Source organism: Mastigoproctus giganteus, chromosome 3, assembly GCF_048544385.1.
Source record: "Mastigoproctus giganteus isolate SK-2022 chromosome 3, ASM4854438v1, whole genome shotgun sequence".
In the NCBI taxonomy this organism is placed as follows: Eukaryota; Metazoa; Arthropoda; class Arachnida; order Uropygi; family Thelyphonidae; genus Mastigoproctus; species Mastigoproctus giganteus.
Genome location: NC_143577.1, coordinates 204,148,257 through 204,162,258, shown reverse-complemented (window position 1 = coordinate 204,162,258; position 14,002 = coordinate 204,148,257). Strand labels below are relative to the sequence as shown.

The window sequence follows — 14,002 nt, the reverse complement described above, 5'->3', positions numbered from 1 at the left end:
TGTGCCCTTTGTACAAATGCTGCTGAGTCACAAACTGTCCCTTTTTGTTGTGGGAAAGTCAGCCAAACCAAGAGCATTTAAAAATGAAAATTTCAACGCTCTACCAGTTTACTACAAAGCCCAGAGGTCAGCTTGGATGGATTCTTTTCTATTTGAAGAAAAGTTTTCAACTGAATTAGTTCTAAAAGTTAAGGTACATTTGAAACATTTGAAATTACCACTCAAGGCTGTTCTTGTCCTTGACAATGCTCCAACATACCCAATCGACCTATCTTCTGATGATATCAGGTGGTATTTTTACCACCTGGTGTTACACCTTTGGTTGCAACCTATGGATCAAGGTGTGATAGTTAGTCTGAAAAGGTGTTACAGAAGAAACTTCTTTCCGGAATTCTTGAGAAGACCGCCAATGAAGAAATGGAACTCACTGAGGCCCTTAAGAAAATTTACCTTAAGATGCGATTTACATTTTGGCATTTGCTTTTGAGGAAATGCCGTCATCAATGTTTGTGAAGTCATGGAGAAAACTATGGCCTGATGTTGAAAAATTAACTGCAAACTGCAATCTGGACAAAGAGCCGTGTGCTGAGGATCTGACAGATCACAACATCACTCTGCTTAACGATTTGAAACAATTATCAGTGTTCAAAGACCTGGAAGAAAGAGACATCAATAAATGGCTTGTAGGTGATAATGTTCTAGAGAATGGAATGTTAACAGACGATGAAATTATTGAAGCAGTTAGTCAAGGAGAAATGGTGGAAGATGAAGAACCAGAGAACCTGGAAGCTATTAGCAGAGATAGAAAGGACAAAAGAATAAATCATTTGGAAGGAAAGAAAGTGCTTGAAACTGCGATAAGATATATAGTGAACAGCAAGATAATTCATCTGCCATTGATATAATTCTTATGAAAAAGTGGCGTGATTTTGCTTCAAAAAAATGAATTTAAATCAAAAATACAAATAAAGATTACCGAATTTTTTATCTAAGTAAATATTTAATAAACATTTATATACAACATACCGTATATATTTTTAAATTTAATTTACAAACTATTACCAGTCACCTAGGGGCCGGTTAATGGGGAGTCTACTGTATTATTATTAGAACTAGTGACAAAAGATGCAAAAAAGCAAGCTTATACAGCATAAGCCAAAAAAAAACCAACACTTCCCATTTCACCTCTATCAGTTTATCTAGTTCTTCCTTAATTTATTCAAACTACCCAGTTCTACAACACCAGATGAGAATCTGTTCCAACAATCAACAACCCTCTGACTGAAGGCAAATTTCTGCACATCTGATCTGCAACCATTAGCATTAGCATTAGTAGAGGCATTTGATGCAAGAAGCAAGCTTATGCAGCATCAGCCAAAAAAAAAAAATAAATAAATAAATAAAAAATAACCACTTCCACTTCACCCCTCTATTCGTTCGAAATACCTGTCCAGCTGAGCCTTAAACTTATTTAGGCTATCAACTTCCACGACAAGGGATGGAAGTCTATTCCACCAACCAACCACCCGCTGGCTAAAGGCAAATTTCCTCACGTCTGTCCTACATCTGTCTTTTCTCAATTTGAATTTATGCCCTCTCAGGTGATTATTCTGAGCAAGAGGAAGAATCCCATCAGCATTGAGCATCCTCAAACCATTCAAGGCTTTATACACCTCTATCAGATCACCTCGCTGGTGCCTAGTCTCCAGACACTGTAATTTGCAAAATTTAGGCCTTTCTTCATAAGAGCACCCCTTTGTTCCATTCACTAATCTTGTTGCCCTTCTCTGTACTTGTTCCAGCATCTCTACATCTTTCTTGAAGTGAGGCCTCCAGACCTGTATACAGTACTCTAGGTGTGGTCTGACCATTGCCTTATACAAGGGAATAATCACCTCCTTATCCCTGCTAGAAAAATTCCTATATATCATCGACAATACACCATGAGCTACTCTTGCAGCCCATCTGCACTGCTCAGAAAACTTCATATCTGCCTGCACAACCACCCCCAGGTCCCTTTCATTCTCTACCACTGTCAGTGTAGTACCACAGAGTTGATACGTTGCTATAGGGTTGCTGTTTCCCATATGTAGTACTTTACATTTGTCAATGTTAAACTTCATTTGCCACCTCTCAGCACATCTGCTCAACCTTTCCAGATCCTGTTGCAGTAGCAAAGTGTCAGTAGTGTCCTTGACAATCCTGCCAACCTTCGTATCGTCTGCAAACTTGGACATTAAGCTTGATATACCATCATCAATATCATTTATAAATACAGAAAACAATAATGGACCAAATACTGAACCCTGAGGGACTCCACTAATAACATTAGTCCATGATGAGCAGTGTCCATTGATTACCACTCTCTGTCTTCTCCCCCTAAACCACCCCTTTATCCATAGCAGCAATTTGCCTCCAATGCCACACTGCTCCAATTTGTGCAGCAGTCTTCCATGTGCAAAAGTATCAAAAGCCTTTCTAAGATCCAAGTATATAATATCAAAGTTATTCCCTGCATTCAGTTCTTTTGTGACTGCATCATAATAGCCAATCAAATTGGTCAGGCAAGACTTCCCCTTAACAAAACCATGCTGTGTCTGAGCTATGACTGAAGTCTTGTCTAGATGATCCTGCAGTGCTTCTTTAACCAGTGCCTCCATTAATTTTCCAGGAACAGAAGTTAAACTAACAGGTCTATAATTATTTGTGTCACCCCCTGATCCTCCTTTGTGAATTGGGGTCACATTTGCCCTTCTCCAGTCCATGGGTTCTTCCCCTGAGTCCAAGGAAGCTCTCATAATTATGGCTAAGGGTTTGCTTACTTCGTTTGCTGCCTCCTTTAATATAACTGGATAGATCCCATCCACCCCAGGTGCCTTTCTTGTATTTATCTTCAACAATTTCTCCTCCACTTTACTCTCAGTTATTACAAGATTCTCTAGATTACTGCCAGAGTTGAATACACCTCTGGCATTCCCCTCGGTGAATAACTCCTCATGTGTGAATGTCGATGCAAAATATTAATTCAGTTTGTTAGCTACCTGAGCAGGATCATCAACAGTTGATCCATCGATATCAAGTGGACCAATCTGATTCATCCCCTTCCTTCTAGAGTTTACATAAGTAAAGAACTCTTTGCTGTTTTTCTTTGCATCCCTTGCCAAAGATTTCTCGTAATCTGCCTTCGCCTGCCTAACCTCCTTTTTTTTTTTTTTTTTACAGATCAACTTGTATCTATCAGGCTTCTGTGTCACGTGTTAATTTGTATGTATCCCATGCATTTTTCTTCTCTGCCATATGTCTCTTTAGTTCATCTGACATCCACTTAGACCTAAACCCTGAACAATATTTCTTAGTTGGTATGTAAAGCCCTGTAGCTTCCAAGATAAGTTCTTTGAATGCTTCCCATTTTGAATTTGCTGTTGGTAACATCATCAGTTGGTCCCACTGTATAGAATTTAAATACTGTCTCAGTCCATCGTAGTCGCCTTTACGAAAGCAATAACCCTTCCCTTTACCCCTAATGGTAGTTACCTCTTTGAGTAAATCCCACTTCAGCACACTGTGATCACTGCCACCTAGTGGTTCATTTACCTGCAGATTCTTAATGCATGAAGAATCACTACTGATAATCAAATCAAGAGTATTACTCCCTCTAGTTGCCTCCCAAACATGCTGATGTAGAAAACAATCATCCAATAAATCCACAAAAGCCTTGCTAGTGTGTGAGTGACCAGCCCCCAAATTCCAGTCAATATCTGGGAAATTAAAATTTCCCCATTATAAGACTCTCTGATTTACTGGCCCACTCTATTTCCCTGTACAGTTTCTTATTATACTCATCAGAGTCATTAGGCCTATAGCACACTCCCAATCTCAATTTTGATCTCCCAATGCTTATGTCACACCAAACTGACTCGACCCTGCACTGTCCAGCAATATCGACTGGCTTCACTTCCTTGGATTTTATGTATTTCTTAACTAATAGCATAACCCCTCCTCCCTTCCTACCCTGTCTATCCTTTCTGTAGACATTGTACTCCCCAAATTCCAGTTCTGCATTCCTTATAACTGTGTGACACCACGTCTCTGAAATCCCCACAATATCTGCCTTTGATGTTTTGAGCAATACCTCAAATTCATCAAATTTATTTACTAAACTCCTAGCATTGGTGTACACAGAAGTATACATGCACCTGTTCTTTTTCTTAGCTACCCTAACAAAACCTATGTGTTTATTTGTACCCCAATGATTCTCAGCAGTCTCTGAACTATCCTGCATCTTATTTTCCAGGCTGCGACTCATTCCATCAGAAGCAGTGCAAGAATCACTTTCACCTCTGCCAGTGGCTACTGTTAATCTATTAGTCCTTGTATCCCCCCAATCTAGCAGTTTTCCGACCCACCTTTGGTGGGTCATTTTCCGAACCAGTTTGAATTTAGGCCCCTCCATGTTTATATTCCTAGAAAGAGGAAGGATTCCATCAGCACTGAGCTTATTCGACCTACTCAAGGCCTTAAACACCTCAATCAGATCTCCTCGCAGGTGCCTAGTTTTGGGTGCTACAATTTGCAAAGCTGATGTCTTTTCTGGTATATTTTTAATACAGATATTAAAACAATTACATAAATATGAATGTATAAACAACAATAATAAATAATATTCACGTAGGTTTGCTGAACAGGTATGCGAATGGTATAATGTCTCATTATGCTCGTGTAATTGGCAGGGCTGTCTTTTGGTGTTTGTATGCCCTAGGTACTCTTCATTCTGAGGCCTCACTACATTATATCAAACATTAAGATGACTGCATTAAATCTAAAATTTTGTTTTTAAAGAAATTTGAAAGCATTTCTATAAATCTAACATTGAAGTTATTTACATAACACTTATTCCAGCAGTAACATACTTGCTATATGAACTTTGATGATGTTAAAGATTTCGCTAACAAAAAAAGATGAAGGAATTTAGCTTGGAAATTCGTTTAAAAATTAGTTTTTAGAATTTTATTGTTGGAATAAAATCGTTGAATTCTATCTGAATTATATTTTTTCAGTTTCCTGTTTTTTCGTATGCCCTAGGCATGGTGCCTAATAGAAAATGTGGCCCTGGTAATTGGTCTCATCACAAAAACTAGATGTGCTAGAGGAAAATCAAAAAAAAAATATTTGGAATAGTATTCAAAGATCTATCTGGTCCACATTTTTTTCCAATGAAAATACTTGTTGACTATGTAATTAATAATTAAATTAAGGAAAATTTTAATCATAAACAAATTAAAGTACGTAGCATAAACGTTTGAATTAAAATTCAAATTTTTATTAAATTAGAATTAAGAGATCTTAAAGGGAAATTGGCCATAAAGGAAGAAATGGGGACATTGGTAACTAGAAAAGAACATAGAATTGGAGAAAAACACATCTATAGTACTTAAGTTGAAGGCTAAATGCTCAAGGCATAATACATTATGGGTTGAAATTAACTACAATGGAACCTCTATATTCGTCAGCTCCTATATTCGTCACATTTTTTCGGCAAAAAAAATGCTCTGATATTCGTCCAAAAATCCAATATTCACGAAACGTCACCCACCACAGGTCATCCTAGCCTCGTGTGATCGCCCACGCAGTCAGCTAGCCTCATGCGATCGTTCAGTGTGCATCACCTGTTATTTTCTCTGTGAAATTTTTTTTTAATTTTGCAATTATTTTTGTAAAAAGAAGTGACCATGGCCCCAAAAAAAGTGTAGTGAAGAAAAACAACCAAAAAGGAAAGCTGCGAGAACCACAACTGAGTTGAAAAAAGAAATCGTTGCTAAGTTTGAAAGTGGAACACGTGTTTCCAATTTAGCATTAGAATTTAACATGCCGAGAACTACGGTAAGCAGCATAATTAAAAATAAAGAAGCAATTAAAGCGGCTGATGTGGCAAAAGGGGTAAAAATTCTTGCTGCTAAAAGATCACAAACATATGAAGACATGGAAAATCTTTTATTAGTATGGATTACTGGAAAGCAAATGGCTGGTGATAGTATTTCAGAATATATCATCGGCAAAAAAGCAAGGCAGTTATATGATGACCTGCAGCAAAAGAAACCAGGAACCAGTGGCGATTTCATGGCAAGTAGGGGCTGGTTTGAAAAATTTAAAAGGCAAACGGGCATTCACAGCGTAGTTAGGCATGGAGAGGCTTCAAGCTCGAATGCAGAAGATGCTAAAAAGTTTGTTGAAGATTTCAAAAACTATGCAGACACTGAGGGATTTATCCCTCAACAAGTTTTTAATTGTGATGAAAGAGGCCTATTCTGGAAAAAAATGCCTAGAAGAACCTACATCACAAAAGATTGTTTGTTTGTTATTTGGTTTTTAGGAGCATTAGCAACTAAGGCCATATTGCTCCGGGAGATGCGGTGGTCATTTCCTGACCTTTCCGCATCTTCCGTATTTGGTGGTGACGGGCTCGAACCCCGGTCTAATCAAGAAGCGTGTGCTACGCACCGCTGCTCCTTCCCACCTGGCTACGGAGGCGCCATCACAAAAGAAAAAAAAAAAAAAATTGCCTGGACACAAACCAATGAAAGACAGATTAACACTCTTGCAGTGTGGTCACTATAGTGTGTACTGCAAAATTAAACCATTGCTCCTTTATCATTCAGAAAATCTGAGAGATTTTAAGAACAACAATATCATAAAAAGTAAACAATGTGATGTGGAGGGCTAACAGTAAAGCTTGGCTAACAAGACAGTTTTTCCTGGAGTGGATTCACAAAGTGTTTGCCCCAAGTGTGAAAGCTTATCTAGAAAGTTATAATTTACTTGTAAAAGCCCTCTTAGTTTTGGATGCTCCTGCTCATCCCCCTGGCTTGGAAGACAATTTGGCAGGGGAATACAGCTTTATTCGCAAACACAATTCCTCTAATCCAACCCATGAATCAGCAGGTCATTGCCTGTTTTAAAAAACTTTATACAAAAGTCCTGTTTCAAAGGTGTTTTGAAGTGACATCGGAGACAGAACTTACATTGAGAGAATTTTTGAAAAATCACTTCAATATCCTCCATTGTTTGAGGATAATTGATAAGACATGGGGGGGAAGCATCTTCCAGGACAATAAACTCGGCCTGGAGGAAATTGTGGTCAGAGTGTGTGTTAGAAACAGACTTTGAAGGTTTTGAATTAGAGCCTGTTGATGAAATTGTGTCTTTGGGCAGGTCCGTGGGATTGGAGGTTGATAGTAAGAATGTAGAGGCATTGGTGGAGGCCCATAGAAGGGAGCTCATCACAGAAGAACTTTTGGACCTTCATGAAGCAGTGGAGGAAATTTCATCAGAGGAGGAAGGGTCAAGTAAAAGCAGCAACTCAACTGCTGACATTAAGGAAATGCTGTACAATTGGGCCAAAACGCAGAGTACTGTTGAGAAGTGTTATTGGCCGCCGTAACCGAGTGGTCATACACACGGGTGCATAAGTACATGTGCCTTGAGTGACCGGGGTTCAAGCCCGTGACTGCTAAATACGGTGCTGTTTCTTGTATTCTGTCTACCTCGTGAACTCCTTTGACCGTTTGGTCATCCCGGAGTATAAACAGAAAATTTATTTAACTGGCACCCAAACATTGCCATAGTTAATCAAAATATAAATTCATTCAATGATAATGTGATTGGCTATTTTCGGAAAATTATAAAAAACAGACAACATTGGACAAGTTCTTTGCTAAATCAAGTGCTAGCGAATTGTCGGGAAAGGGACAAAAAACGACATCGATCACCAGAATTGGAGTTACAGTACTTGATGTTTTAATGGAAGGTGACCCCTCACCCCTTCTAAACAATACATAATTCCTTTCCTCCTTTTCAGCTTCTGCCATCATCACTCCTCAGTAAAGATAAATGGTAAAGTTCTGGTTACATTTTTATTTATTTATGTATCAGATTTGGGGCTGGGAACGGATTATTCCAATTTTAGTTAATTCCTATGGAAAAATTGATTCTATATTCGTCTGATTCAGTATTCATCGGTCCCTCAGGAATGGATTAATGACGAATATAGGGGTTCCACTGTATATAATATCGGTATAAATACACCATAGTTTACCCATAAGTTTATGCCTTGAGCATTTAGTCTTCAAAATATTATCATCATCACCATTTGGCATCTCTCATATTGTGGAATTAACTTCGCAAACGTGATGGCATGTCTGCATTACCAGGGTACCTGCCCGCCCACTGATGAGTGAGCCAACAAGCTCCGAAACGCGTCTGGGTGTCCACTGAGAATAAATAACAGTAGTCTTCTCTACTAGAGAAGCATTTATTTGAAGTAGTGCAATACCTGGTGTCTCATTGTGAAGGTAGCCACAATATGAGATAAAATCTAAATGATGCCGTTACACTACGTTTGTAGTTAAACTATGGTTAATTTACACCGACATTATATAATAGTACACTTATGTACACGGATGAGATGCAGGGTTTTATATCCAGAAGAAAGTGAAGTTTATTTAAAATTAGGTTATACAGTATTGAAATTATTTGTTTCCTTGAGAATTTTATGATACACCAATATCTATTGTTATTGTGTGTTATCAGTGGTTTAGACAGATTATGGATAGAGGTAAATTTACAAGATGGGTATCAGAACCTAGCTTTAGATTTCCTAGCGAAAGATGGCATATATTAATAATTTTGAAGAAGGTAAATATGTTTAAGATATCTGTTTTATTATCCAAAAGCATGGTAAGCATAATTGGAACTTGAGGTATTGTTCAGGTGAAGGGAAAAAAAAAAAAAAAAAAAAAAAATCTGGCATTCACTTGCATATTTTGGGCAGTCAATAAGAATATGCCTGATCATAAAAACTGTTCAAGTGAATCAAGGAAGATCCCCTGCTTTCAAAAGATGAGCACGGTATCATTCAAGTGAATGACATTTTTTCCCCCCTTTCAGACAAGGTGGGCTGCAAGAGTAGCTCATGGTGTATTGTCAATGATATATAGGAATTTTTCTAGCAGGGATAAGGAGGTGATTATTCCCTTGTATAAGGCAATGGTCAGGCCACACCTAGAGTACTGTATACAGGTCTGGAGGACTCATTTCAAGAAGGATGTAGAGCTGCTGGAACGAGTACAGAGAAGGGCAACAAGATTAGTGAATGGAACAAAGGGGTGCTCTTACGAAGAAAGGCTTGTTTTGCAAATTACAGTGTCTGGAGACTAGGCACCAGCGAGGTGATCTGATAGAGGTGTATAAAGCCTTGAATGGTTTGAGCATGCTCAATGCTGATGGGATTCTTCCTCTCGCTCAGAATATCACCTGAGAGGGCTTAAATTCAAATTGAGGAAAGACAGATGTAGGATAGACGTGCGGAAATTTGCCTTTAGCCAGCGGGTGGTTGGTTGGTGGAACAGACTTCCATCCCTTGTCGTGGAAGTTGATAGCCTAAATAAGGTTAAGGCTCAGCTGGACAGGTATTTTGAACGAACAGAGGGGTGAAGTGGAAGTTTTTTTTTTTTTTTTTTTGGCTGATGCTGCATAAGCTTGCTTTCTTGCATCAAATGCCTCTACTAATGCTAATATGACCTGTCTGTGACTTTGTCCAATGCTTGAGAGCTATGCTTCAAAGACTGGTTGGATACTTTGAATACTTGTTGCTATTACCAACTTAATTGCCATTTGAACATTCATTTTCTCTCTGAAGTATTATCTTTGTACGGAATTTTTCGCTTGTCTGCATGGTGAAACAGCTGATTTTCCAGCGTTAGTGGTTATTTCATTGACCAGGATTCCCATATGCCCTGAGGCCCAACAAGAATAAGTGCCTCTCCGAAGCTCAGTTAAAGTAGTTAAGGAGGTGATTATCTCTTTTGTTACTGGGTGAAAGACAATCATGAATTTTTCAGGGGTTTTAGTACAGTTAAAGACTAAGAAAATTATACTCCTTTGGATACCAGAGGAGTAAATGTAGTGTAAGGCTACTGGAATTGTTATTGGTTCAGTTCTTTACTAATGCAAACACTAGAAGGAAGGGGATGAATTACACCAGTACAGTTTATATCAATGGTTCAACTGTTGATGATCCCACACAGGTTCTGACAAACTGAATAAGTATTTTGCATCTACATTCACACATGAGGATTCTTTAGGGAACTGGATGCCAGAAGTTTATCAAACCTTAACAAGAAGCTATATTATTTCATAATAACTTAGAGGAAAGTGGAAGAGAAATTGTTGAAGTTAAACATAAAAAAGGCACCTGGGGGTGGATGGATCTATCCAAATATATTAAGGGCCTCCACACACGAGTGACTTTTTGTTGCAATACTTGACTGCCAAAAAGTGGCTAGAGTCACCAGCTTGTGGCAGGGCTGCAGTTGCCACTCTGTTACATAAGGAATCGTTGAACCTGCACACAGGTGCTTTCCCCTCCACTATCCAACTTCTGTCACTGAGAAGTGGCCAATCCCCATCACCAACCACAACATTTTCTCATAACATATGCAAGCTCATTTGCAAAGTCGTTTTGACACAGTTGTTCAGCATGATATTTTCATTAATGAAATAAGCTCAACCTGCTATTTGGAACTATATGTGTGAAGAATATAGTAATAAAACAGAGAAGATAAAAGCCTGGGAGAAAGTGGGTGAAGTTTTTTGCAGTAATTTTAAGGACTGAATAATAAGGAGAAAAATGAAATAGGTAAGTAATTATAATTTTTATCAACAGAACAACAACAATTTTTAGAATAAAAATAAATAAATAAATAATAATACAAAAGAAAAAGGTTTTCTAGGGCTTCAAGAATAGATTTTTTATAGGAAATTTTAATAACTTACAAAATTATTTAAAGAACTACAATTTAACTCATAATTATAATTTTTTAAATTTAACTCTAAAACTTTGTTACTTTGGGAAAGTGCAGCCCCAAATTTCTTATATTTTTGTATATTACCATGGAATTTCTCCTTCATTGATAAAAAAGTATTCTGCAAAATCTTCACTGATTGTGTTCACATTTCTTCCACCTTGCAGGGCAAGATAGATGGAAAATCACCCGACTGAGTGATGCTTTGCAGTTGGGCCGACCACACACCAATGACTTCAAGGTTGAGTCACACTGCTTAAGTGGTTACTTTTCAGCCACTCTCTGGCCACTTTTTTGAAGTTAGATCTGGCCACAAAAGACCACTCGTGTACAACGTCTCTAAGGGAGGCAGCAAAGGAAGTAAACAATTTCTTAGCCATAATTATGAGAGCATCTTGGGATTCAGGGGGAAGTCTCTGCAAGCTGGAGATGTGTAAACATATCTCCAATTCACAAAGAGAGATTAAAAGGTGGCATGAGCAATTACAGACCTGTTAGCTTAACTTTCTGTTCCAGAGAAAATAATGGAGTCACTGGTTAAAGGAGTAATGCAGGACCATCTAGATAGGAGTGTAGCTGTACTTCAGACACAAAATGGGTTTGTTAAGGGGAAATCTTTTCTGACCAATTTGTTTGGATACTATAATGCAGTCACAAAGGAACTGGATGTTTGATATCATATGCCTAGATTTCAGCAGAGCTTTTGACACCGTTGCACATAAAAGACTGCTGTACAAATTGGAGCAGAATGGCATTAAGGACAAGTTACTATTATGAATAAAAGTATGGCTGAGTGGAAGACAGAGGGTAGTTATCAATGAACATGCTTTTTGTGGACTGTTATTAGTGCAGTCCTCAGAGTTTGGCACTGGGCACATTGTTGTTTTCTCTATTTATTAATGATACTGATGAAAGCATATCAGGCTTAAGGTCCAAATTTGCAGATGATACAAATATTGGCAGGGTGGTTAACAACAGTAATGATAGTATGCTACTGCAAGAAGATTTAGAAAAATTAGGTCTATGGGCTGAGAAATGGCAGTTCAAGTTTAACATTGACAAATGCAAGGTACTGCACTAGGATAGCAGTAAACCCCAGAGTAATGTACCAATTGCACAGTATCACACTCAAATGTAATACTGCACAGAATAGTGGAGAATGAAAAAGACCTGGAGGTAATTGTGCAGTCAGATATGAAGTTTTCTGAGTTGTGCAGACAGGCTGCCAGAGCAGCTCATGGGGGTCTCGTCAATGATATACAGGGTTTTTCCTAGCAGGGATAAGGAGGTGATTATCCCATTGTATAAGGCAATGGTCAAGCCAAATCTTGAGTGCTGCATACAGGTCTGGAGGTCTCATTTTTGGAATCATGTAGAGCTTCTGGAAAGGGTATAGAGAAGGGCAACAAGATTGGCAAGGGGAACAAATACCATCTAGAGACTGCACCTACAGGATGATCTGATTGAGGTGTTTAAGGCTTTAAATGGATTGAGCAAGCTCAATGCTGATGGAATTCTTCATCTTGCTCACACTACACGAGGTAGTATAAATTCAAATTGAGGAAGGATGATTGCACACAAGATGTATAGAAGTTTTCCTTTAGCCAGTGGATGGTTGATTGCTGGAACAAACTCCCAGCTGTTATTGTAGAACTGAATAGCTTAATAAATTCAAGGAAGAACTAGAGCATACAGATCTGGAGGTCTCATTTTTGGAATGATGTAGAGCTTCTGGAAAGGGTATAGAGAAGGGCAACAAGATTGGTGAGGGGAACAAAGGGATGCTTTCTTTCTTTTTGTTAGTTGTTGGCACATTGGCACCTGTGGCCATAATGCACCTCCCAAAGTTTTTTTTTTGCATTTTTTACTCTGATCCAAGCCAGAGGCGGGATTCGAACCCGCGACCTATGGGTTGCCAGGCAGGCACTTTACCCACCTGGCTAGGCCAAAGGGATGCTCATGCCATGAAAGGCTTCAGTTCTGTAACTGCAGCATCTAGAGACCATGCACCACTGTGGCAGGAATGAATAGGTGAAAGGTAAGGGACTTTTTTTTTTTTTTTTTGCCGATGCTGTATAAGCTTGTTTCTTGCATCATTTACCACTACTAATAGTATTCGCCATATAGTGCAAGGAAACTACAAGCTTCCTTGCACTGGAAGGAAACTGCACTGGCACAAAAAAAAAAAAAAAAAGTAAACAGGAAAATAAAAATTGTGCACTTCCCTCCTAATTTGACCAGTTGACCTTTGAATTTATTTAATGTCGGCTTCAACTGTAAAGGCAACTTGTTCCAGCAATCAATAACTCACTGGTTCCAGAAATCAACAACTCATGTCCATCTCTCTTTCCCCCTCTTCAAATTGTTTTCTTCTACTGTCTATCAGAAGCCTTTTTTTTTAATACCGAATTCTTTTTTATTCCCAAAATTAAAACTACAGTATGGGTAATGACATGTACAGATAACCACTTGAGCAGTGCTTTTTATTTAGAGTAGTGCAATACTGAGGTAAATTGTGGATGCCTCCAACAAATATGAGGTTAACACATTAAGTAGCAAACCTGGTGTGATCATTGCTACATACAAAATGAGGCTACTTCCTAATTGCACAATAATGTTTTATAGGAAATCATTTAAATTTTGTAGCGAAAAATAAAATACAAAACATACTGTTCGGGTTTATCTAAAGAAACATCAGGTTTGGTAGAAAGGTGGGTTTTAATCATCTCAAGCTCTTCTAATGTAGGTCTCTGAAAATGAAAAATAATTATAAAATGAATTTAAATGACAAAGATCAATTTCTAATCTTCAAAAAGTAATAAAATAAAGTAGTCACAAGTATCAGTATTGGTATCAGCCATAGGGTGCAAGGAAGCCACTGTCTTTTGCTGAATCAGCCAAAAATAAATAAATATAAAAAAAAAAAAAAAAAAACAGTACCTTCCGGCATACAAGTCAACTTCAGAAGCACTAAAAATAGTCCCAAATCACTACAGGCTGAGTATAAAATTTAAACTTGAATTAAGGCACATTTAGTATTAGAAATATAAAATGACAAATATATTTACAATTTATTGTATATAAATATACAGGGTTGTTAAAATTAAAGTATCCCTATGTAGAGTGCTCTGGAATGAGTTCTA

At 38.0% G+C, this 14,002-nt stretch overlaps 1 protein-coding gene across 2 annotated transcripts in view; it reads right to left on the bottom strand.

Moving 5' to 3' along the window:
• The window catches only part of LOC150088616 (uncharacterized), a 345,392-nt gene that overhangs the window by 141,729 nt on the left and 189,661 nt on the right, over positions 1 to 14,002 (bottom strand). For both annotated transcript variants that reach the window (XM_090369593.1, XM_090369592.1), the window contains exon 11: positions 13,530 to 13,609. In XM_090369593.1, coding sequence (XP_090225719.1) covers positions 13,530 to 13,609 — 80 coding nt within the window. The remainder of the gene's footprint in view (positions 1 to 13,529; positions 13,610 to 14,002) is intronic.